Here is a 24152-nt window from a genome sequence, read left to right on the forward strand (position 1 = left end):
AGTCTGAGAAGCCAATCAGCGAGCGCTTCTTAACCAAGCTGAGCAAGACGCGCTCCTATTGGCTAAGCCTGTCCTTCGCCCTCTCCGTCCCTCCCCTATCCGCGCCGCCGTAACTACGTCACACAACGTTAGTCCTGTGCCGGGGACCAATACGCGTTGTCCTTGCTGGGAGGCGGCAGGGCCGGAGAGGAGACATCATGGTGAGTGTGCTGTGTCGGGCTGTGAGCGGATTGTGTCCCTTGTGGTGCGGTGTAGCTGGCTCTTGTGCAGGGATGAGCCCTCATGGTGTGTAGGAGAGAGCCTGGAGTAGGTTGTGGCCTAAACCTTCTTACATTGTCTTGTGTGGTCCATTCTAGCTCAGGGCAGCTGTGGAACTACAAATCCCAGCATGCTTTGGGCGGGCCCAGACTATTATGTGGTGCTCAGGTTTATCCAGCTGGAGTGTTAGCTAATATTCAGTATGTGGCAAGTTCTGTCCATTGAGCGCAGTGCAGTTTAGAGGTAAGCGATCTACGGTGCCAGCGGTTGTGGAACTAGAAGACCCAGCAAGTCTACTTGCTCTGCTCTTTTTGGAGATACTCCTAGAAGTGAATGGAACATGCTGGGAGTTGTAGTTCAATAGCAGCTGCAGTGCTAAAGCTTGCTGACCCCTGATATAGCTTTATTACGGGATGTGGTGTTAGGACGAATCCGACCTGGAGGGTTAGTTCACCCATACACACTGCCAGATCCTGTCTGGAAAAATCCAGTCCGTAATGGGGCAGCACGGTGGCTTAGTAGTTAGCACAGCAGCCTAGCAGTGCTGAAGCAATATTCGTAATAAAAAATTGAAGGTCCAGCGTGTCTTGAAAATACATCTTTCACTTTATTAAATGGCACATGGCCACATTAAAAGGCATCCCACAGACATAGATGGTATAGAACAAAAAATTAAAAACTAGCACTAGGTCTGACTGACGCTTTCTTAGTCATAGTCATGACTATGACTAAGAAAGCGTCAGTCAGACCTAGTGCTAGTTTTTAATTTTTTGTTCTATACCATCTATGTCTGTGGGATGCCTTTTAATGTGGCCATGTGCCATTTAATAAAGTGAAAGATGTATTTTCAAGACACGCTGGACCTTCAATTTATTATTACGAATATTGCTTATGAAGGCTTCTAACCGGAGGAGCAGAGAGTCCGTGCGATAGGTCTGCCAGCATCGGGACATTTCCAGACGGAACAGAGACTTGATACATCACAGTAAGGAACACAATTTTGAAAAAAACTTTTTTCCATACAAATGTGGTTTTATCAACGCATGTAGTTCCATGATTATCACTGCTGGGAGGCTGTGTATCCACATTTCCCCCCTTTTCCCCAAGTGTGAACAAGTTAGCAGTGCTGAAGTCCTGGGTTCAAATCCCGCCAGGAACAACATCTGCAAGGTGTTTGTATGTTCTCCCCGTGTTTGCGTGGATAGTCGTACTTAATGTCCCAATGCCATGTTCACGTTTCCATTGTAATGTTCGGTGCACAGTTTGCTAGAAATCCCAGACTAAAAAGTCAATTGAGCCTGATTTCTTATGGTCTGGAGATGTCTGTAAAAATAAAGAAAAAGGAAACCCCCCCTAACTGACACCTGATGCACCCCATTTCAGTCACTGGGGTGCTTTGGAATCAATTACTGTATCATGAAAAGTTATTCCAGTTTCCGATTAGTTGGTCTTTGTTTTCAAGGTCTCCTTTTGCTGTCAGTGAATGACAGCGTCCTTGGTGTCAGAGTCTGGACACCCATATAGATCTAATGGGATGGATACGTTGTAGATTTTCTCTCTAGATTTATTCACCCATGCACACTGGCAGATCCTGTCTGGAAAAATCCAGGCCGTAATGAGGCAACACGGTGGCTCAGGGGTTAGCACTGCATCCTTGCAGTGCTGAAGTCCTGGGTTCAAATCCCACCAGGAATAACACTGAGCCACCGTGCTGCCCCATTACGGCCTGGATTTTTCCAGTCAGGATCTGCCAGTGTGCATGGTGTTTGTGTGGATTTCCTCCCATTCTACAAAGACATACTGATAAGAAAAAACAATGTACATTGTGATCACTATAAGGGGCTGACAATCTACATCTACATAAATAAATAATCCAGGCTGTCTGTGTTTGTAATGTCTGTGTTTCGAGGACTTGTTTTGATCCAGAGACCCAGACTCTGTATCGTAGTGTTCTATGGTGTTAGAAGTTTCCTGCTTGCCCATGGCTTTGTTCTGTGCTAAATACAGACCTCGGGCGGCAGAGACTCCAAGCACTATAGATTGCCATGGTGCAGACCGTCCCGATCCTTGGGCCTGATTTAGCTTGGCCAATATACGATCTGGATTTACTGTACCAGCCCTGCCTGTGTGTAGGAGGCCTTACAGTAATAGCAAAGTGGATGAAATTCTAAAGGGGTTTGGAAGCTCAGGTTGGATCTGACTCTGGGTCACCTGTCTGCCACTTGGCTCCTCCATCCCACCACTTGTATGACATGTTCTTTGAGGTTTGACAGACTTGCTCATTGTAATATTTTCTGTCATTGTTTCTATAGAGGAGAGAAGGGATTTGCTTTCTGAGTGATGGGGGTGAGTTTGTCACCCCCTAGCATGCATGTCGTACCAAGGAAAGAAACAGAGGGAGTAATGGCCATATATGTGACCTGGCGTCATAAACAACCCACAAGCCCATGGTTCTTAATGGGCCAAACTAGCACCAGATGCTGTTAACTTTTGGGGGATCTCACAATTCACAACTACTTTACACATATTGACCTGTGGCTCACACTGTAGCTGCATCATGTCACTTGTTTTGGCGGGTTTTTACCATGGTGGTGTGTCTTGTCATGTGCATGTACCCTGACTTCACATTTGAATGGTGGAAACAGGTTGAACCCATCCAAGTACATCCCTCTCAGCCCTGCTACAATGTATCGGCATAGGGTCAGATTATGTAACTTTTGTTGGCTTGTCTATGGATTGTTACAGTTGTAAATTCAGGTCTATAAGGTCTGTGTGTGTTATCAGGCTCTGGAAATTAATAACAATGTTCCCTTTCACTGACAGCATCAGCCCTGATCTGCTAATAGTGTAACCTTAGACAGTCTGGAAATGCATGAGATTGATCACACTGGATGATACATATGGCGTATTGAAAGTCTATCAGGGTTATGTTTAGACCAACTTTACATAGGTTTAATTGGAGCCACCATGCCCACACGTCTAAAAAGTCAAATAATAGTGTAGACTATATGCGCTAAGTTGTGCCATGTTTACGTCAATGTAGGTCATGTGCACAATAGTAAGTCTGGGCTCACGGGTGACCTCTGCTCCATTCAGGATTCTCTGCACTGTAGTCTTGCAGTGAGGAAGAACAAGACCCTCAGGACCCTCAATGTCGTGGGAATCCCAGCTATCAGCATCAACTAGGCTTTGGTTAAGTGATAAATATTGATTGTGGGAAAACTTTAAAAAGGACCTTTCATGTCGTCCTGCACATGCGGTTTTATATACCGCTAGAAAACAGACAGCGCGTTGAATTCAGTGCACTGTCGATTTTCCCGTTATGTGCTCCGGGGTTGGAGATATCGATGCCGTTATTTTCAGCAATGATCTCTGTCCACTGTCTGAAGAGTGTTCCTGACAGTCTAGCTGGGCTGTGAGGAACGCGCCCCCTTTGCCGACAGTACTCATCCATAGCCCTGTACTGTCAGAGGGGGTGTTCCTTACCACTAAGCTGTGAAGAAAGGATGCAGGGACATCTAGTATCATCGCTTACTATAATGCTGGAAGTTGGTCAACATCTAGTCTGTCTTCTGGGCCAGATTGGTTTGTGTGAAGCTGGGCTAAGTTTTTCGTGGATAGAGATGAATATCTTGATCAATGTGCTATCAGTGTATGTTGCGAAAAAAAAACAAACAACAAATTATAATTTGTTCTTTAGGATCATTATGTAAGTGTATATACTGTAAAGCTGGGAATACTCATTAGATAAATCTCGGCAGGACCAGCTGACCATCTGATGTGTATCGGGGTCTCCTGATTTTTCTCATGTGGCTGATGTTAGCCTACTCAATCCTCTTGTTCTCTGTGAAGCCAAACCCCTCCGCCAGTCATGGCCTGGCCGCAGGTCACTCGCCTCTCTGTCAGTCATGGCCTGGCCGCAGGTTACTCGCCTCTCTGTCAGTCACCGCCTGGCAGCCGGCTACCTGCCCCTTTTTCGTTACTGCTGAACCAAGTGTGTGTATGGGGGAGGTCGGAAGAGAGATTGGCTGCACTTCCCCTTACACATGCACAGCCAACAAGCACTTCTTGTCCTTACCCCTTTAATACAGGAGCCAGATTGCCTGTGTGCCTAGTAATGCGCTGCTGGCAGATTTTTCTTGTTTTTCTTTATAGCTGAACATGAAATTGTCTCTCTCTATATAGTGAATTATTTTTATGGATAAATATCTCCAGTATTAACTTTAGATGTTTCTTTCTCAGGCATCGGGTGATGGTACAGATGGACCTAGTCAGCCGGGACTATTTCCAAATGGTTCGCGCATGCTAAGGGGGCAGTATGTATGTAACATTTCGCTTTCTTGCTTTGTTTTCCTGTTCAATGTATTAACAGATTTTGTACCAGAAATTGCCTTCCTGCCACCAGTTACCCTGCATTCAACCATGAAATTCTGTCTGAATTTACCAGAACAGTATAGTGGGAGAGGGGCTCCTAGCAATACAGTTATCTATGCTGCTAGGTGTATGGATTATAATACAGGACAGTGTATCACTATGAGGATTGTTAAGGGTTCCTCTTCCAGCACACACACGGACCGAGCTTCACGGGTGTCATCACAGTGTTAGGACACTCACGTAGCCAGTCAGTGAACCGACGACAGGGAAATACTTGTATAAAAGGCTTGGTATATTACAGTCAGAGTAATGCTGTTTTATATAGATTAGGACTACTTTAGGCTTGGTTTTATGATCTCCAGTCTGAACATTGTCTGAAATCTTTACTTGCTATGTTTTGCATTCATCAGATGAGCCCTGTCACCCATTATCCAGTGGGAATGGCCGGCCTACCTCCGAGACCAGGTTTGGCTCCGCCAGGTATGATCCCGCCTTTGATGGGACCAATGGGCGCTCATCAAATGGGTCAGGTAGGTTGTATGGAAAATAATCCCTGTGTAATGGGGGAAAAAAATAAGCGCGAGACAGAATGGTTCACTTCTGATTGCTCCTATCATTATATATCGCCCTGCACAGATGGCGCCTATGATTCCTCCTCTCATGTCCGGCATGATGATGACCACTCATGTAGCACCTGGCACTTTACCAGCGGGTATACAGGTAATGTTTCCATAGACATGGACTCTTATGGTTAGCTTTTCTTCCTTTGTGGGTTCTGTGAATGTTACTTCCTGGTTTTCAGACTGTTAATATTTTTTCTTTCTTTACCTTTCACAGCCTGGTGTGGATCCGACATTGGGTAAGGATCTATCAGACTATTTAAAGCTGGGGGTACGTCAAAACCGTTTGTGTCGTGGCATGTTTTGTAAACCTGTCATGTTCGTGGCCACTGATGTGGCAGTGGAAGGGTTTACAGTAATAGGTTGTCTTTTTAAGAAGACCACTGTCCTTATACCCCATTAGGGCACATGGTTATCTTCCAGACCACCCATTTGGTTTACATCTGAAAGGTGGTTGTTTTGTTCTACAAACGGAGTCGTCTGTAACTTCAGCCGGAGCTCCCAGAGAGAAGGCAGGGAAGGTTTATTACTAGAGATCAGCGAACACTATTCGAAACAGCCGTTTCGAATAGCACGCTCCCACTGAAATGAATGGAAGCGGCCGGAACGCAGACTTTGCCGGCAGCCGGTCGCTTAATCCCCTCCCCGCGTGCCGGCTACGTCCATTCATTTCTATGGGAGCGTGCTATTCGAAATGGCTGTTTCAAATAGTGTTCACTCATCTCTTATTTATTACCTTATTAACCATTTGTGCCGGAGGTGGAAATTTTTGAGTTCCATTATTAGAACTTTAGGCATAAATGGATTAAAGGTTCTAGCTCTATGTGTCACTGAAAAGCGAAGCAGAAATTGGTTGAATAACCCAAATGATAAAAAGTTACAGCCCTCAAAATCGCACATATTACAAAAACAAAAACCTGACAATGTGTCTGGTCCTGGACCACAAATTGGCCCGGTACTGAAGTGGTGAGAACTGACTTATTTTCCCCTCCGGAAACCGGTACCTGGTGATGCAAAAGTTTCATTGACTAATCTGATACTTGCATATTTAAGATGGAGCCGCTCTCTGATGGGACTCGATATCACAACATCCTTTGTCGTCCATATTCCTTAAAGGGATTCTACCATTAAAATCAAATTTTTGTACATCACATGTAGGAATAGCCTTAAGAAAGGCTATTCTTCTCCTACCTTTAGATGTCTTCTCCGCGCCGCCGTTCGGTAGAAATCCCGGTATGCACATGAGTTCTCTTGCAGCACTGGAGGCGTCCCCAATGCTGCGAGAGAACTCTCCAGCGCCGCCTCCATCTTCTTCAGGAACAGCCTCTCTGCGAGTCTTCTTCCGGCACAGGCTTCAGACTTCAGGGCCTTGGGCAGAGCAGACTGCGCATGCCTGCGGCCACAAGAAAAATGGCCGCTTACACAGTAAGTAAGCGGCCATTTTCTTGTGGCCTGAGCATGCGCTGTCGGCTCTGCCGAGGCCTAGAAGTTTGAACCCAATTCCGGTAAAAGACTCGCAGAGAGAACTCATTTGAATACAGACAAAATCCAGGATTGCTACCGAATAGCGGCGCGGAGAAGGCTACTAAAGGTAGGAGACGAATAGCCTTTCTTAAGGTATTCCTCTGTGTTAGAAAAAAAGGGATTCTAATGATAGGATCCCTTTAATGGGATTTATGGGTCACTGTTAGTTCCAATTTGCAATACATTTGTATTTATTCCTAGATATTGTTTTATGCTTCTACATTCTCAGTATACGGGTCACTATATTTTGGTATATAATTTTTCTCCCTTTGTGTTCCCAGCTCAGCCGACACTGACACCGGTAAGTCTCCTAGATTCAGTATTTTTTAAGATACGCATATGTATATTGGTGTGATTTAAGAGAAAAGCAAACTAAAGTGGTTATGTCGCTGTCTTCCTAGTCGCCACATCCTGTAATTTCCGCACCGCCATCGATTACCGCTAATAGCACTGCTAATGAAGAAGCTGCCAAACCGGTAATTGACTTCATTTACTGTGTCTTTGCAGAGGTGATTTGTTTTCCTGTTCTTACATCGGTATTTTTCCTACTTGCAGAAATCTTTGTGGACTGAACATAAATCACCAGATGGTAGGACCTATTACTACAATATCGAAACCAAGCAGTCTACTTGGGAGAAGCCAGACGACATGAAAACCCCGGCAGAGGTAAAACCGAGTTCATTGCTTGTTGTGTTGAGTGTCTCTTTATTACATGAACCTGGAAATGGGAGATTAGAAAAGCAGAACAATCGTTTATAGACGCTGCTGGCAGTAGATTTGGGAAATTGCCATAATATATATATATATACACACACACACACACACACACACACACACACACTATATCTTGAGCCAGAACTTGAGCTATATCTTGAGCTAGGACTTCAGAGTTGATAGGTCAAATTTCTGGCTCTGTTTTGTTTGTTTGTTTTTACATAGCCCGAACCTGACTTCCTCCTATATGGCGGCCATAGTATTTACATGTACCGAGGTTTACTTGATGCTGGACCTTGGGGATTCTGAATTATATTAATTGGGTGGTCAAGTGAGCACAAGTAGACCAGCTTTCCCCCCCCACCACCACCACCATCAACATCATCACCACACTCAAGCTAAAACTACATGAGAGAGGGGAACTGGGGCTGGTACCGATCCAACCAGTTGCAGGGCATTGTAGGGGGGAAATGCTATGCTCTGCACTATCATACCCTTACATTGTCCTATAGATGCTCCATTTCTGTGATAAGGCTGTCTTTAGAAATATCCAGATGAGGACCATGTGCTGTGGGGCTGTGCTGGAGCCTGGGTACATAGTGCTAGGAAGATCATCATGGGGGATTTGATTGGGGAGGGGGGTGTATTGCAGGCCCTCTCTCCCAATGGAATGAACAGCTGAAAAGTTTAGATCTCGTAGTAAAACAGAAATTGTTCAGCATCAGCAATCTGTATTATAGATTATCCTGACCGCTGCAGGTTAAGCTTAGTACACAGCATGCTTGTATCATGCAGACTTTCACAGTAGGTTGAACCCTTTTTAGAAGTATAGAAGGTGATTTTGCAGCATAATAGGTGACCAAATTTATTGCTACATTACTAGATTTATTTTATAAATTTTTTCTTTTTCTTTTCTCTTTAAGCAAATGTTATCCAAATGTCCATGGAAGGAATTCAAATCTGACTCTGGGAAGCCCTACTACTACAATTCTCAGACTAAGGAGTCTCGGTGGGCCAAACCTAAGGAGCTAGAGGACCTTGAAGGTAAGTATGCCTTTAGCGATTGCCTGAAATCAATTTATTTTGCTTATCTACTTGCAACATAGTAATTTGTGGTTAATTTTTTTTTTTTTTTTCTAGCAATGATCAAGGCAGAAGAAAGTGGAAGGTATGTGTGTTAGTTTTATGCATGTATTAAAATTTAAGCCAGACCTTTATTATGGAGCTTGGACTGCTTAATCATTTAGACACACCCCGTGCCATCCGGGAGATTAAGGCTAGGAGAGACTGTCACAGATTCAGTCTAAACCTGCAAGGAGGACTTTTCTCTCTGTATGTTTTGCGCCGGCTCCATTATAGACTTTGGGGTCCACGTGTAGACTTTTTTTCAGACCCCTATGGAGAGATGAACACTAGTGTGAACCTAGAATAAGACTGGTGTCTTCAGAATGTGGCATACTGCTTAACAATTCTGTTAGTACTGTTAACGGGGAGTTCACACTTGCACCCCTGTGTCATTCCGCCTGTGTCATTTGAATGGGTTTTAAAAGAAAATTGTCTGCAGCTTCTCCGCGGGGAAATCGTTTTTTTGGTCAGACACAAAGTCCTGCATGTCCGACTTTGAGTCCGCCCATTTAAAAAACAAAAAAAAAAAAAAAAGTTTCCCTGCGGAGAGGCTGCAGGCGAACACCATGGTTTGCTTTTAACACCCAATCAAATGAATGGGTTTTAAAACTGACCGACGGGAAGCCGTTCCCTGTCCAGTTTCTCCGGGCTTAGGCCCGGAAACCCGACGGATTGACACAGGGGCACAAGTGTGAACACCCCCTCAGTTGTGTTATGGGCAGACAGAGCCCCTTCCACATCTATATCTGTTCCCTTTGCCTAGAATGTAAACCATGTGACAGAGGCTTTCTTCTGCATGCAGGGCTTTTTGTTTCATCAGAAAAGTAAAAAACATGACAGAAGAAAGCTTCTATCTTGGTTTTTGCATGGAGGTAAATGCAGTTGGACACCAGATGAAGGAGCTCTGTCTGTATCTGTTGTTTAATGTCTGTTGCTCTCATCCTGTGACACTACTGTGAAGCCACTGCCACTGATTGCCGAGTCCCCCAGTGATCGGGAATATGGGGGACCAAAAGTGCTCCTAATAATAATAAATTTTATTTATATAGCGCCAACATATTCCGCAGCGCTGTACAATTTGTAGGGTTCAAATACAGACAGAAAGGTACATTACAAAGAAAGTCATTTCACACAATGGGACTGAGGGCCCTGCTCGCAAGAGCTTACAATCTATGAGCAAGAGCTTACAATCTATCAATCTCCTATAGCTTCCTTTAATGGCCCGCCGATCACACAAATGCACTGGCGCTCCATTCACTTCTATAGGGCTGCGGGGGGCTTCCAGACATTATGGGCCTCACTGATCAGACACTTATGTCCTGCGGTTAGGGGAGAAGTCTCCGTAGTGGCATCACCCCTTTAATGTTGAAGTGTTAGTGACTTATTACTGACGTGACGTTTTTCTTCTTGCAGTGTACAGGACCCATCAGTTTCTGCAGCGTTGCCACCTGTCCAGACCATTACACAACCTGCTGAGGTGGTCAGTACCACCACTCCTATATCCTTAGCTACTGAACCAGAGCTTGTGATGTCCACCCCCTCCACTCCTGCTATAGAGCCTGAAAATATGGTCAATGATACTGTAGAGGAGCAAACCCACTCCGTGTCCTCGTCTATTCAAGAGAAAGATCATGAAGTTAGTAGTAGTGGCGTTCTCGAGGAATTGCCTAAACAAGAGGTTTTGCCAGAGTAAGTAAAGCTTTGTGAATAATTTGTGGAGTCCAAGCATTTGGGCATTTTCTTATCTCTCGTCCACCAAGATGGTTGTGCGATTCTTTTTGTCCAGTTTTTTTTTTTTTTTTTTTACCATGGCTAGCCAGATTCTGCGGTACATTGGCTGATTTTTCAGTCAGTCTGAGGCTGTAGCCCCGTGTAACACCTTTAGTATATAATGGAATCTCTTGTTTAAAGTCCTAATAGTGTCCATGTCCTGTCTGACCCACTAGATGCCACGTCATGCAGATCCAGCCTGATGGATGCCTAAAGGGCACTTGTCTGGCCTCCACTGGGCAAATGGGGGGCCTGTGGGTAACTTTAGCTAATGTTGGTAGTAATCATCATTGTGGGGGATACCATGATCACTTAGGAGCCGCGCTGTCTCCCATCTGAATGGAGATTTGCTCTAGTGGGATTTTTTTTCTTCTTCTCCTTACTCACTTTTATTTTGTCTTCAGCTCTGCTACAATAGAAGAGCCCGAGGAGGAGAAAGCTCCCAAGAAAACCTACACGTGGAACACAAAAGAAGAAGCCAAACAAGCATTCAAAGAACTCCTCAAAGAGAAAGTAATAAATATATAATGTATTACAAATGTAATCTAGAAATGAAACCAATCTAGTAAGAGCGCGTTCACATCTGCATCGCTTATTATGTTCTTCTGGTCCAACATAGGATCAGGAGAACGGGCTAAACAAAACTAGATCTAGTGACCATAGATCCTGAGGGACCTCATTGGTGTAATGGGATTCTTCGGGTATCTGTTATTTTTCTCGCTGATGTTGCTGGATGTAAGAGACACTATTGCAGGGCAATTTCAGATGAACTAAGATGGCGAGTAGGAATGTAGCCGAACTGATATTTTCCCTGCTGTTCAATGATATGTTTGTGCTATTTGGCAAGTAACTGTCTCCTTTTTCCGCAGCGTGTGCCGTCCAATGCATCCTGGGAACAAGCCATGAAAATGATCATTAATGATCCCAGATACAGGTAATTGTAAAATGTGTATGAGAGAGATCATGTGTATCCTATTAATATTATAAATGTGAAAGTTTGTGGGTTTGTGTGTTTGGATGTTTGCATGTTTGGATGTTTGTTCCTCAATCATGGAAAAACCGCTCCACCGATTTGGCTGAAATTTTCCACAAACATAGTTAATACACCCGATTGCGCAATAGGCTACTTTTCGTCACAATAGCGCACATACGTTTGTGCCAGGACCCCCACAAAACCCAAACTCACACCACCATCTCTGCAATCTCACACACTTTGGACCATAGCAAGCCACAAAATTCATATTGCCCTCTACAGCCTCGCCCCTAACCCCACACAATCACATATACATATACTTTACCACTTTGCCCCTCACCTTAACGATACTCCAGGAGGTTCTCTTTAACGCTTTGGAGCAGCCATGTTTGCCGACCCCTACCGCTCTGACAATCCGTGACACCGCCCACCCATGTCAATACCCCTAGGCGGTCTAATAAATGCAAAAAAAAAAAGTTTAAAAAAAGTTAAAAAAAAATATAAAATAAATAAATAAAAAGGATTAAAAATTCAAATCACCCCCCTTTCCCTAGAACACATATAAAAGTAGTTAAATACTGTGAAACACATACATGTTAGGTATCCGCGCGTCCTAAATCGCCCACTCTACAAAGTTATACAAATATTTTTCCTGTTCGGTAAACGCCGTAGCAGGAAAAATGGTTAAAAGTGCCAAACCGCCATTTTTTCACAGTTTTGATTCTGATAAAAATTTGAATAAAAAGTGATCAAAGCAATAACATTTCCCGAAAATGGTAGAACGACAAAGTACACCCGGTACCGCAAAAAAAGACGCCCTATACATCCCCGTACACGCACCTATAAAAAAAGTTACGGCTGTCGGAATATGGCGACTTTTCAAAAAATAATTTTTTAACAGTTTTGGATTTTTTTTTTTTAAGGGGTCAAAATGTAAATAAAACCATATAAATTTGGTATCCCCGGAATCGTACCGAAACACAGAATACAGGGGACATGTCACTTTGGTTGCACAGTGAACGCCGTAAAACCAAAGCCCGTAAGAAAGTCGCAGAAATGCATTTTTTCTTCAAATCCACCCCATTCTGAATTTTTCCCCTGCTTCCCAGTACATTATATAGAATAAATAATGGCGGCATCATGAAGAAAAATTTGTCCCAGGAAAAATTAAGACCTCACATGACTCTGGGAGTGGAGAAATAAAAAAGTTATGGGGTTTAGAAGGAGGGGAGTCAAAAACGAAAATCAAAAAATGCCATCGGCGGGAAAGGGTTAACTTCAAATACTTCTGTCCCAAAGTCACTATGTAAAGTTTCTCACAACACCGTATATATAGCGGCTCTAATACAAATTAGCTTCAACACAAAAGTCTCACGTATTCTCTGAATTATAGCAAAAACAAGATACAAAGTTACATTTCATATCCCATCCCTTATACACAGTATGAAAACCTTACCCACGCCTGTATATACCCACTTCTACAATCACTGCAGACGAAGTCGCGGGTAACAGCTAGTGTGTGTATATATAATAATAAAATGTATTATTATGTGTATGTATATCTATAATATATATTTTGACACATTATGTATGTGTGTACAGATGTAACAGAATTAGTCGGACTTTCTGCAGTTGGTGAACCTGCTGCAATGTGATATCTGACATCTGTGTGTGTGTGTGTGTGTATATATAAAATATATGTAAAATAACACACTCCTATATATGTATACGATGTGTATATAATAAAATCTCTTACGTGTATATTTGTGTATATTGTACTGATGTCATTGTAACATTTTCCTCCATGAAATCCTTTTCTCTGTAGTGCTCTGGCTAAGTTAAGTGAGAAGAAACAAGCCTTTAATGCTTACAAAGTTCAGACTGAAAAAGAAGAAAAAGAGGAGGCGAGGCTAAAATATAAAGAAGCCAAGGAGGCTTTCCAGAGGTTCTTAGAAAATCACGACAAGATGACCTCCACTACCCGATATAAGTAAGACTGGAGGAGATCTAATCATTTTCTCTGCAGTACATGGAACTTTTTTCACAGTAATCCAATTTTCTTTTCCTGCCTCCCAGAAAAGCGGAACAGATGTTCACAGAATTAGATGTCTGGAATGCGATTTCTGAACGTGACCGTCTTGAGATTTATGAGGATGTGTTGTTCTATCTAGCAAAGAAAGAAAAGGTGAGGCTGTGACACACTTACCTCTTAGATTTCTTGTCTGATCGTGTAGAAGTACAACCGTACAGAGTAGTAGGAGGTCATTTCGGCCCAGTTCATGCTTTACAATTTTGATGCTTTTTTAAAAAATTTTTTTTTATTTTGGCCTAAAAAAAAAAAGTGAACTTGTCCTTGGTGTACGTGATGTATCTCTTCTGATCCCGGCAGTTCTTTCTTATCTTTACCCCCACGACTGCACTTTATACTCATGGACTGGCTTTCTTACAGGAGCGCTGAATAATTTGGAGGGTTATTTTGTTCTGCAGTGAAATTAATAAGTTCACCAGGACTTAGTCGAGGAGTTTCAGGTATAAGGTGTATTATACTGTACTAACATCCTGAAGATTTGTATTAAGGGGGTTTGTTGGGTGCAAAATGCCTCCCGAACCAATAACAGGTCTGTTTCTGCACCATTTTCCGACTCCTTCATAAATGGCTGACATCCAGGGTCAGACAGAAGCAGAAAAATCTTCTAAATTTATTAAAATGCCAGTGATTGATTCCTGTAATTATGTAACAAACTATATCAAAGTCTATCAAACTAATAGCCCAAATTAGTCCTGACTCCAGAGCACTGCACAATCGACAGGCTCTCTTTAAAGGAACCTTCCTGTAACAAGATAGATGATGGGGGAACCCTGACCACTAGGCTTCTACCAATGCTGAGAATAGAGGACGGATGTGCCTGTTTGGCGCTGCTCCAGGTTACACATGCGCTGCTGCTCCAGAAATTCATCTCGGTACTGAAAAATGTCAGGCTCAACCACAATCTCCCATAGGGCCGTTGAATTAAATTCGCTTGCAACGTGCATGCCTGACATTCCACTCCATTCATATGGGCACATGCCACCCCTGTTTTGAGGATCAGTGGGGTCTAAATTTCGATTACTGCATTCCCCATTTAAAGTATCCCTGTCAATCTGATCATAGTATACCTTGACCTCTGGGACCAGCAACAATCCTGTGAATGAACAGGACACAGTGCAAATATAGCACTTCTGCTATTTTACAGTTTTTCCTCTAAACAGCCACGTGCCAGGAGTACTACTTTGCCCAAAACCTTAGGACAGTGGTTCTTAACCTTGTTTGAGTTACCGAACCCACCAGTTTCATATGCACATTCACCGAAACCTTCTTTAGTGATAAATCAAATATGATTTTTTTCCAAATTCAAGACATAGGTATATGGTTTTTTACTGGTACACAAAATGAACCGTGCATAGGGCCTAGGGTTCGATCGAACCCTGGTTAAGAACCACTGCCTTAGGGTGTAGCCCAGCATCTGTCTAAATGGATTTTCTTAAAGCTCCTTGGCTGTCTCAATATTAGGAAAACCTACAATCGGCTGTGAAACTGTAGTAGCGCTCACCAATTGCTGCATCCTCTTCACCGGTTGTGTAACTTTATCAGTCACATGGCTTTTTTTTTGCAGCTCAGTCCTTTTCAGTTGAATGGGCTGAGCGGCGATAACAAGCACAGACACTTTACAACACACGATGCTGTGCTTGGTACGTACTGAAGATGCTGCAGCCCTCACCCTTTAAATGCTGCAGCCCTCACCCTTTAGACGCCGCAGCCCTCACCCTTTAGACGCCGCAGCCCTCACCCTGGCAGCATCTTCAAACAGCTGGTTGGCCGAGGGGCCGTTGTGCCAGACCCCTGGTGACCTTTAATAGATGACCTATGCTGTGAGTAGTTCTTAAGCCTGCCTAGGTGAAGAACCCCCTCCTTAATGTCAAAGTAGTGGCGTGGGAAGACCTGTAGTATTGAGGCTTTGTGCCCTGATGTGAGTCCTGTAAGTCACATATCAATGGGCTGTCAATATAAAAACACATTACTGTCCTGTTACGCGTGCAATGTATAACTGTAAGCTGCACAATTCTCCCTAGAACGTCGTCTTTTCATCCTGTGCATGCAGCGGTAAGACCTTAACGTTTTTGTGATATTGACGTGTGATGTGCTGTTATAACCTTTATAATATCTGTCGTATGGATGAAACGTAGAACAAGTGACATTCAACAACTCATAAGACGCGTTTATAGCTTTTTACTTTAGTTAATAGAAGTGAAGGCAGGAAATACATCTCTTGTATTTTTTTGCGTGTAGGCGAGCCGGCCCCACACCAGACAAAAATCCCTCTGTCCAATGAGCATGTGTTGTATTCACGTGTTCGCGCTCCAGCTTTCCTTGTGACCTTTAGAGCTCATTATATGAATGTACTTCTGCCATCAGGTATTAGATTTGTTGCTGCTGTGTTCACACTATGCCGTGTCGTTTACAGTTGAGTACTTCTTTTTTTTTTTTTTTTTTTTTGTAATTGTGCATTTCTTTATTACTTTGCAGGAACAAGCAAAGCAGCTGAGGAAGAGAAACTGGGAGGCGCTGAAGAACATTCTGGACAATATGGCGAACGTCACCTACTGCACCACGTGGTCAGAAGCTCAGCAGTACCTCATGGACAACCCGACATTTGCTGAAGATGAAGAACTACAGAGTACGTAAATGACATTGGAGATTTAATTTTTTTTTTTTTTGTTTCTGTTTTTTCAAGAAAATACTGCCCAGCATGTTCCCATTTACTTACCAGGTCCAGCCGTAATCAGCCGATCCCACTGTTATGTGGCTCAGGCTTACTTGAACCTATAGGGTTTTTTTTTTCTTTTTGTTATATCACCCCAGCCCTGCAGATAGATAGGTTACTGTCACCAGAACCAGTATATCACCCCAGCCCTGCAGATAGATAGGTTACTGTCACCAGAACCAGCATATCACCCCAGTCCTGCAGATAGATAGGTTATTGTCACCAGAACCAGCATATCACCCCAGCCCTGCAGATAGGTTACTGTCACCAGAACCAGCATATCACCCCATCCCTGCAGATAGATAGGTTATTGTCACCAGAACCAGCATATCACCCCAGCCCTGCAGATAGATAGGTTACTGTCACCAGAACCAGCATATCACCCCAGTCCTGCAGATAGATAGTTTACTGTCACCAGACCCAGCATATCACCCCAGCCCTGCAGATAGGTTACTGTCACCAGAACCAGCATATCACCCCAGCCCTGCAGATAGATAGGTTATTGTCACCAGAACCAGCATATCACCCCAGCCCTGCAGATAGATAGGTTACTGTCACCAGAACCAGTATATCACCCCAGCCCTACAGATAGATAGGTTAGTATCACCAGACCCAGCATATCACCCCAGCCCTGCAGATAAATATGTTACTGTCACCAGACCCAGCATATCACCCCAGCCCTGCAGATAGATAGGTTATGGTCACCAGAGCCAGCATATCACCCCAGCCCTGCAGATAGGTTACTGTCACCAGAACCAGCATATCACCCCAGCCCTGCAGATAGATAGGTTAGTGTCACCAGAGCCAGCATATCATCCCAGACCTGCAGATAGGTTACAGTCACCAGAACCAGCATATCACCTCAGCCTTGTCTACAAAGACAGTATATTAATCTCCCTATGAACTGTGTTTTGCTTCATTTCCCATGAGGTGGCGCTGCTGTTGGGTTCTCTGCAGATTATGTATTCCTACAGCATGAGATACCATGTGATCAGTCTATATTTATAGGACACTACTAACAAAGTGGAATTTACCATTGCAGAATCCCCTTTACAGTGAGCATGTATTTCTTGTTTGTTTTTTGGTTTATTTTTTTTAAATTTTGCCCATTTCTTCCCAGACATGGATAAGGAAGATGCCTTAATCTGCTTTGAAGAACATATTCGTGCTTTAGAAAAAGAGGAAGAGGAGGAAAAGCAAAAGACATTGCTAAGGGAAAGAAGGCGGCAGCGTAAAAACAGAGAATCTTTCCAGGTGAATAATTTACTTCCTTTGTCTGCTCTTCCTGTATATGATCCAGTTCACACACTGCTGCTTCTACATTATATTTGTTACATTACGTTGCTTTGTGTTTTAGGTGTTTTTGGATGAATTGCATGAACACGGTCAGCTGCATTCCATGTCGTCTTGGATGGAGTTGTATCCCACCATAAGCTCTGACATACGCTTTGCCAACATGCTCGGTCAGCCAGGTAAGTTTGGCGATTCTCTGTCTATAATTTAGCTTTGCTGTAATGTTTAGTATCCAGAAAATGAATCTGAGTTTGTGGTGATTGATTTTGCAGGTTCCACAGCCTTGGATCTCTTCAAATTTTATGTGGAGGGGCTCAAAGCTCGATATCACGATGAGAAAAAAATTATAAAGGATATACTGAGGGTAGGTGTCTGTGCCCTTGCTTTATCCACATCGGAGTGTTATCTAAATGTGTTTGTGCTTTCATTCGTCACTTCATCTGTTACAATGTTTGAAACATGGTTTTTTTGTTTCCTGCGACTCAAAGCTGGCTGTTTCTGCTCATCTTAGGCTGGTTCACACCTGCGCCCGGTCTCCGCTTTTGGTTTCTGTCTTCTGCCAGATAAACTGGACAGGAGACGGAAACCGGCAGTCACTTTGCAAACCCATTCATTTGAATGGGTTTGCAAAGCGTTTTGTGCTCTCCGAGGCGAAACCGTTTTTTGTTTTTAACAAACACAGTCGGACATATAGGACTTTGTGTCCGGTAAAAAAAAAAAAAAAAAAAGTTTTGCCGTGGAAGACCACAAAACGCTCACAGGGGGACATTGTCTGCCAGATTTCCGTCTCCTCTCGGCAGAAGACGGAAATCTCAAAATTGAGACTGGGGTGCAGGTGTGAATCCGCCCTCAGGCTGTGCCGTGTACCATACAGAGCAGTCTGCACTTCCCCCATTTTTTATTACTACTACTGGTTTCTTTATATGGTTTCTTTATAGTTTGCCAGGAGTAACTGTAAAATAGCAAACAAATAGTTGAGAATAATCCAAGTGATTGTAATACAGGAGATGCAGGAAAACTGGACCGTACATTCAGGTTATGGTGCGGCTATAAAGATCCCTGATACAGTAAGCAGCTCACTGTCTAACATCCCATCAGCGTTAACACAAGCAGCTAGTTGGAAGTAGATAGAATTCGCCTTACATTTACTGGGAGCTACAAGTAGTTTCAGACTCCTCTTTAATAGACTGTAAGCTCTTGTGAGCCGGGCCTCCATTCATCTAGTTACATTGTAATGTGAGAAATTGTCTGTCCATGTCCCCTCTGATGTGTAAAGTGCTGTGTAATAAGTTAGTGCTATATACATAAAAGCTGATCTGGTTTTGCTCATGTTATCACCTCCCTGTTACTTATTTAACATCTTTAATTTGCTTTGCAGGACAAAGGATTTGTGGTTGAGCTTCGGACAACATTCGAAGATTTTGTTACGGTTATCAGTTCAACAAAAAGGGCCACGACGTTGGACGCCGGGAATATCAAGCTTGCTTTTAATAGTGTAAGTTACAGAGGCTGACGAGAATTTGTTTTACCCCCCAGAACCCACCAGCCCCATTCACACATCCATCACCTGGCTGAGTTATCTGTGAAATCTGACGAACGGCCATTTTTTTCCATTGTTTGTGTACATGCGGCCCAGAGATGTGCTTGTCTGATATGCAGATGTTAGTTAGATTTGTGTGGGATAATTTGTTGCATAGACGGTTTCTCTCCGTGTGGCTTCTTTCCAGCGTCTGGCTCGTTCGCCTCCATGGTCTCATTTCCATTTACTCATTAATCAATCCAGTTACAGTTGTCAGTCTGAATCCAATGACTGAACCGCCGGCCGCCGCCTGTCTGAGGCTCAGCGTACGCAAAACAGTTTTGGGAAGCAGAGCTGTGACGTGTATAGGAAATTGGGTTTTGTAAATGGCTTACCGATCGGTTCATGATGTGTTACTTTTAATTAAAGGGATTGTCTGAGAATTGATATTGATGGCAAGTCCTTAGCCATTAATATCTTCATGTTGGAAAATAACTTTTAGGCTTAGGTCATGCACAAAAAATGTGGGGGAGGGGAGTAGATTGCCTTTTCTGCTGTGATTTATTTGTTTTGTCCATAATGTCCTCTGACCCTTTCTGATGTTTCTGAATCAGAGGAGAATCTCCTCCATATCACATTTTGTTCAGTGTATAGGAGACATGGTAGCAGTTCAGAGTAGAGATGAGCGAACACTATAATGCAAGCACCCATAGGAATGAATGAAAGCGGCCGACACACCAACTTTGCCGGCGGCCGGCCGCTTAATCCCCTGCGTGCCGGCTGTGTACATTCATTCCTGTGGGTGCGTGCTATTTGAAACTGCCGTTTCGAATAGTTTTCGCTCCTCTTTAGTTCAGAGACTATGGAGAATAGACTCAGGGCGGGTTCACACCTGCACCCGTTCTCCACTTTGCAGGTTTCCTTTTCCTGCCTGAGAAACTGAACATGAGACGGAAACCGGCAGACAGTTTTCCAACCCATTTGAAAGCGTTTGCAAAGTGTCCGCCCATGAACGACCATGAGTCTTCTGGTCTTCGCGGCGAAACTTTTTTTTTTTTTTTGTTAACCGGACACAGTCAGACATGCAGGACTTTGTGTCCGGTTAAAAAAACAAAAAAACTTTTGCTGCGGAGACCAGAAGACTCTCACGGGCAGACACAGACCGCCTGGTTTCCGTCTCCTGTCAGCAGAAGACGGTAACCCACAAAGCAGAGACCGGGCGCTGTTATGACCCCGCCTGAGCCTGCAGAGAGGAAAATGTGAGCAATGCAGAATACAAGTCATATCATGGTCAGAATTGGCTTTGCTCCTCCATTTCCCAGGAAGCTTAGGAAGTTTTTAAGGTTAGACTTTGGTATTTCTGAGTTTACATTTTATTTTATTTTTTGTTAATTTATTTGTAGCTCTTGGAAAAAGCAGAAGCTCGGGAGCGAGAGCGTGAGAAAGAGGAGGCACGGAAAATGAAGAGGAAGGAATCTGCTTTCAAGAGCATGCTAAAGCAGGCGGCGCCCCCTATAGAGGTGGACTCTGCTTGGGAGGAGGTAAGTGTCTTCTGCTTTGTGTTCCTTCACACTTCACTTGTCTGTATCCGATTGCCAGAGCTTCTCCACCCTGTGTCCTTCCAAGGCTCCTGGTCTGAGCGCTCAGTGGTCATCGTGCCTTGATCTCTGGAGGCTATTTTTTTTTTTTTTTTTTTACTTTTTTTCAGTCCCTATATTTTATTTAGGAAGAAACTGAACCTGATCTTACAACTGCCTACTAAAGGGAATGTTCACATGCCAACAATCCACATTTTACAGTGGGATTTGTCTATTTTTCCATGGAGCTCACTACAGAAATCCTACATCTCGGGTTTCCACCTGGGCTCCTGGTTTTAAACTACAGAATTACTAAATCCGTAAGGTAGTGAGCCACATTGAGAGGTGACAGATTAAGTGACCACTCACTCGGGTATACAGGCCTGAAACCATGGGATCTGTCGCTGACATCAATGTTGGGCGCCCTGGAGACTTTCTGTGCTGATGTTGAGCAGCCTCTTATTCTCCTGAAATAGAATATATTCCTGTATTTGCAAAAAGATATGCAAGTGAAACATAGACTGAAAATACGACTCTTTAGGTTTCAAGAAAATGCTAGCAAGAGCAAGAAAACCAATACCGATTTGTGTATTTAGGAGCAATTCACATGCAGCAGATTCTGCAACTGTAAATCTCTCTCATTCATCTGAATAAGGTTGTTTTGACAGCGCGCTCATGGAACTGTGTAAGACCTATTTTGCTTCCTTGCATCTGACTCCTCCGTCTCTTTAGGTACGGGAGAGGTTTATTAAGGAGTCGGCATTTGAAGACATTACACTGGAGTCTGAACGCAAGAGAATATTTAAAGATTTTGTGCACGCTCTTGAGGTATGGCGTTTAGTTTTGTGATTTTTGGAGCAATTACTTGTTCTGTATCCTTTAGCTTTAGATGTAGGAGGATATACTAAGGCTAGGTCATGACTATCTGGTCTGTTGTGGTCAGATCCCGGCACCTCCACCGATCATCTGCCCCCTCTGAGCAGTCCCTGAACTAACTCTCCACAGCTTCAAGTAATTGAGTTGATCTGCAGTTCCTGATTTGGCCACTATACAGAGAACGGAGCTGTCTGCTTCCTGCTCCATTCTCTGAGCATCAGCTGCTGAGAATTGCTAAATGATAGAGGTGTTAATAGCCTCTCCTAAGGAGAAGTCATCATCAATATTTTTAGCCTTGAAAACCCCTCCTAAGCCCATTCATGACACTCCTTATATTTGTACGTCACCTCTCTAAGCATTTATGGTATATTCCACATCTTTTAATATATGATTTTCATTGTTTGCTTGCATGTCTCCCCTACAGCATGAATGTCAGCATCATCACTCGAAAAACAAGAAGCACTCAAAGAAATCTAAAAAACATCATAGGAAGCGATCGCGCTCACGCTCGGTAAGTAGACCTGCTGCATAATAAATAAATAAATAAATAAAATACATTTTAAATATATATATTATATCAAAATTATTTTTTGTTATTTAGGGGTCTGAATCTGAGGAGGAAGAGGAAAACCACACAAAAAAGAAAAGACAGAGATCGGAGTCTCGTTCGGGGTCTGAACATTCCACGAGCGGAGAGTCCGGTAAGTTCTGTCTTCTATGTATGTGACGGGCGATTCATACATCGTATACTAAGAGTGAAACGTGAAGGAAGATCCTCAGTCCCTTTATTACATTCTACAGTTTGTGTGTTTTGCTATATTGTGGACAAATCACAATGCTGATCGTTTTGTTTTAGAAAAAAGCTACAAAAAGGCAAAAAAGCACAAGAAAAAGAGCAAAAAGAGAAGGCACAAGTCTGTAAGTAGCAGTTGTAAAATTCCTAGTTTTTGAACAGGTCTGTTTTAGTGAAATAATTGTCATTTAAAGAGAACCTTCCACGTCCTCCTAGATGTGCGATATTATATATTACTAGAAAGCGGACAGTGCGCTGATATCTCTCCACTGTCAGAAAGGCGGGTCTTATAGTCTAGCGTCACTGCCGAGCTGTGTGTTATGTCCCCAGACAGTATTCTTCCATAGCCTTGTACTGTCGGGGTGGGAAGTGGGGTTCCTCACTGTTAGCGATGACTCTTAGGGTTAGTTCAGACGGGGAGAGGAAGCGCAGATTTTGGCACAGAGAGTGACGCGGGGAGCCGCATCACACTCGGGGCAAAATCCGCCTGCCACAACTGTCACAGCTTCTCCCTCCAGAGTAGGCTCAAATGAATGGGCCAGCTCCGGAGGTTGCTGCCACGAGGCGGGAGGTGCCGCAGAATCCGCCTGAATAAAGGGCATCTAGCGGTCTCCATAGACCACCATTGTGAGGGGGCGGATTATGACGTGGCCCCCTCCGCCTTGTGAACCAGCCCTTAGGCTGTAAGCCCCGCTTTGCTGACAGTGGAGAGGTATCAGTGCTGAAACTAATGGCGCCGATATCTCATCCCTGGGGCGTGTACCTGGAAAGCTGACAGTGCTTTGTAGTGGTATATAATACCGCAGATTGATGAGATCATGAAGGGTCTGAACGCTCATGTATGCCCCTATATGGTATGTATCCTTATTTTAACAATCTTTCCATCTTAATAGAATTCTCCAGACTCCGAGGTAGAGAAAGACCGAGAAAGAGAGAAAAAAGAGAGAGACCGGGAAAGAGACAAAGAAAACGACAAAGAGCGCTCAAGGCAAAAAAACGAATCAAAACAGAAATCTCCGAAAAGGAAACCAGTGAAAGACTCAGTAAGTTCCTTTATGGGGAGCGGTCTCGTGTCTTTAGTCGGACCTTTACATCAATTAATAATCGCCCTCTCCACTGGTTCTGGCACAGTTGAAATTTTTTTTTCTCTTGCCCCTGCCATTCCTGAGCAATCAGTGCTGTTAGTTTTGGTGTCTGATGTGCTATTTAGTCTCTGTAATGTCAGGTGGGTGGGGTCAGATGGGAGCAGACAAGGGGGCGTGTTTTTGGTCGTGGAAGAATTCAGATTATTGAATCTTGTGCAAGTTCTGCAATGTGAACATGGCCTTAATGTTTCTCGTTTCTGCTTTTGCAGGGTAACTGGGACACATCTGGAAGCGAATTAAGTGAAGGCGAGCTTGAAAAACGGAGACGAACCCTCTTGGAGCAACTGGACGATGATCAATAGGAACATGGCGTTACCAAATATGTTTACAACAAAATGTGACAAATACCTAATTCTTCTCCATTCTAGCAGGGAATTGTCCGACTTTCCGTGGATTTTCACCGCTGCTCAGTGTACAAAGAATTATCTCCATTGGAGAATTTGCTCAATGTTTAAAGCTCCAAGTTGTAAATTTTACTTTTTTTTTTTTTTTGTTTTTTTCTTTTCCCCCAATACTTGCCTTAAGTCCCCAATAACAGAATGTGCCACCTGATTTATGTATCCATTAAATTGACCTTGTTTAGGATAGGAACTATTTATCCCCAATGGCTCTGGGCGGGCGGGGGGCTGGGCATTACACTGTAATTCTGGTTCCAGCAGAATCTTATTTTTTTATATTGCATTTTCTTTGCGCCTTTCGTTCCTCCAGTGATGATTCTGTGGTGAACATTCTTCTGACCAGGCTATTTTTGTACATTTTTATGAAGTATTAAAGCCTTGTCTTTTAGTT

The 24152-nt window shown here is 43.4% G+C and overlaps 1 protein-coding gene across 1 annotated transcript; it reads left to right on the forward strand.

Moving 5' to 3' along the window:
* Positions 1 to 127: 127 nt before the first annotated feature.
* On the forward strand, positions 128 to 24152 carry PRPF40A (pre-mRNA processing factor 40A). The gene is made up of 27 exons (XM_075284398.1): positions 128 to 200; positions 4501 to 4578; positions 5043 to 5162; positions 5269 to 5352; positions 5470 to 5491; positions 7058 to 7077; positions 7178 to 7252; positions 7332 to 7442; positions 8414 to 8534; positions 8631 to 8658; positions 10029 to 10304; positions 10790 to 10898; positions 11255 to 11319; positions 13184 to 13348; positions 13435 to 13543; positions 15923 to 16073; positions 17281 to 17414; positions 17518 to 17632; positions 17726 to 17817; positions 18832 to 18948; positions 20376 to 20513; positions 21282 to 21377; positions 21850 to 21936; positions 22027 to 22126; positions 22282 to 22343; positions 23112 to 23261; positions 23573 to 24152. Exons 1-27 carry the CDS (start codon positions 198 to 200, stop codon positions 23663 to 23665), a joined length of 2721 nt encoding a protein of 906 aa, XP_075140499.1. The 5' UTR covers positions 128 to 197; the 3' UTR covers positions 23666 to 24152.

This window comes from Leptodactylus fuscus, chromosome 8 (assembly GCF_031893055.1).
Source record: "Leptodactylus fuscus isolate aLepFus1 chromosome 8, aLepFus1.hap2, whole genome shotgun sequence".
NCBI lineage: Eukaryota > Metazoa > Chordata > Amphibia > Anura > Leptodactylidae > Leptodactylus > Leptodactylus fuscus.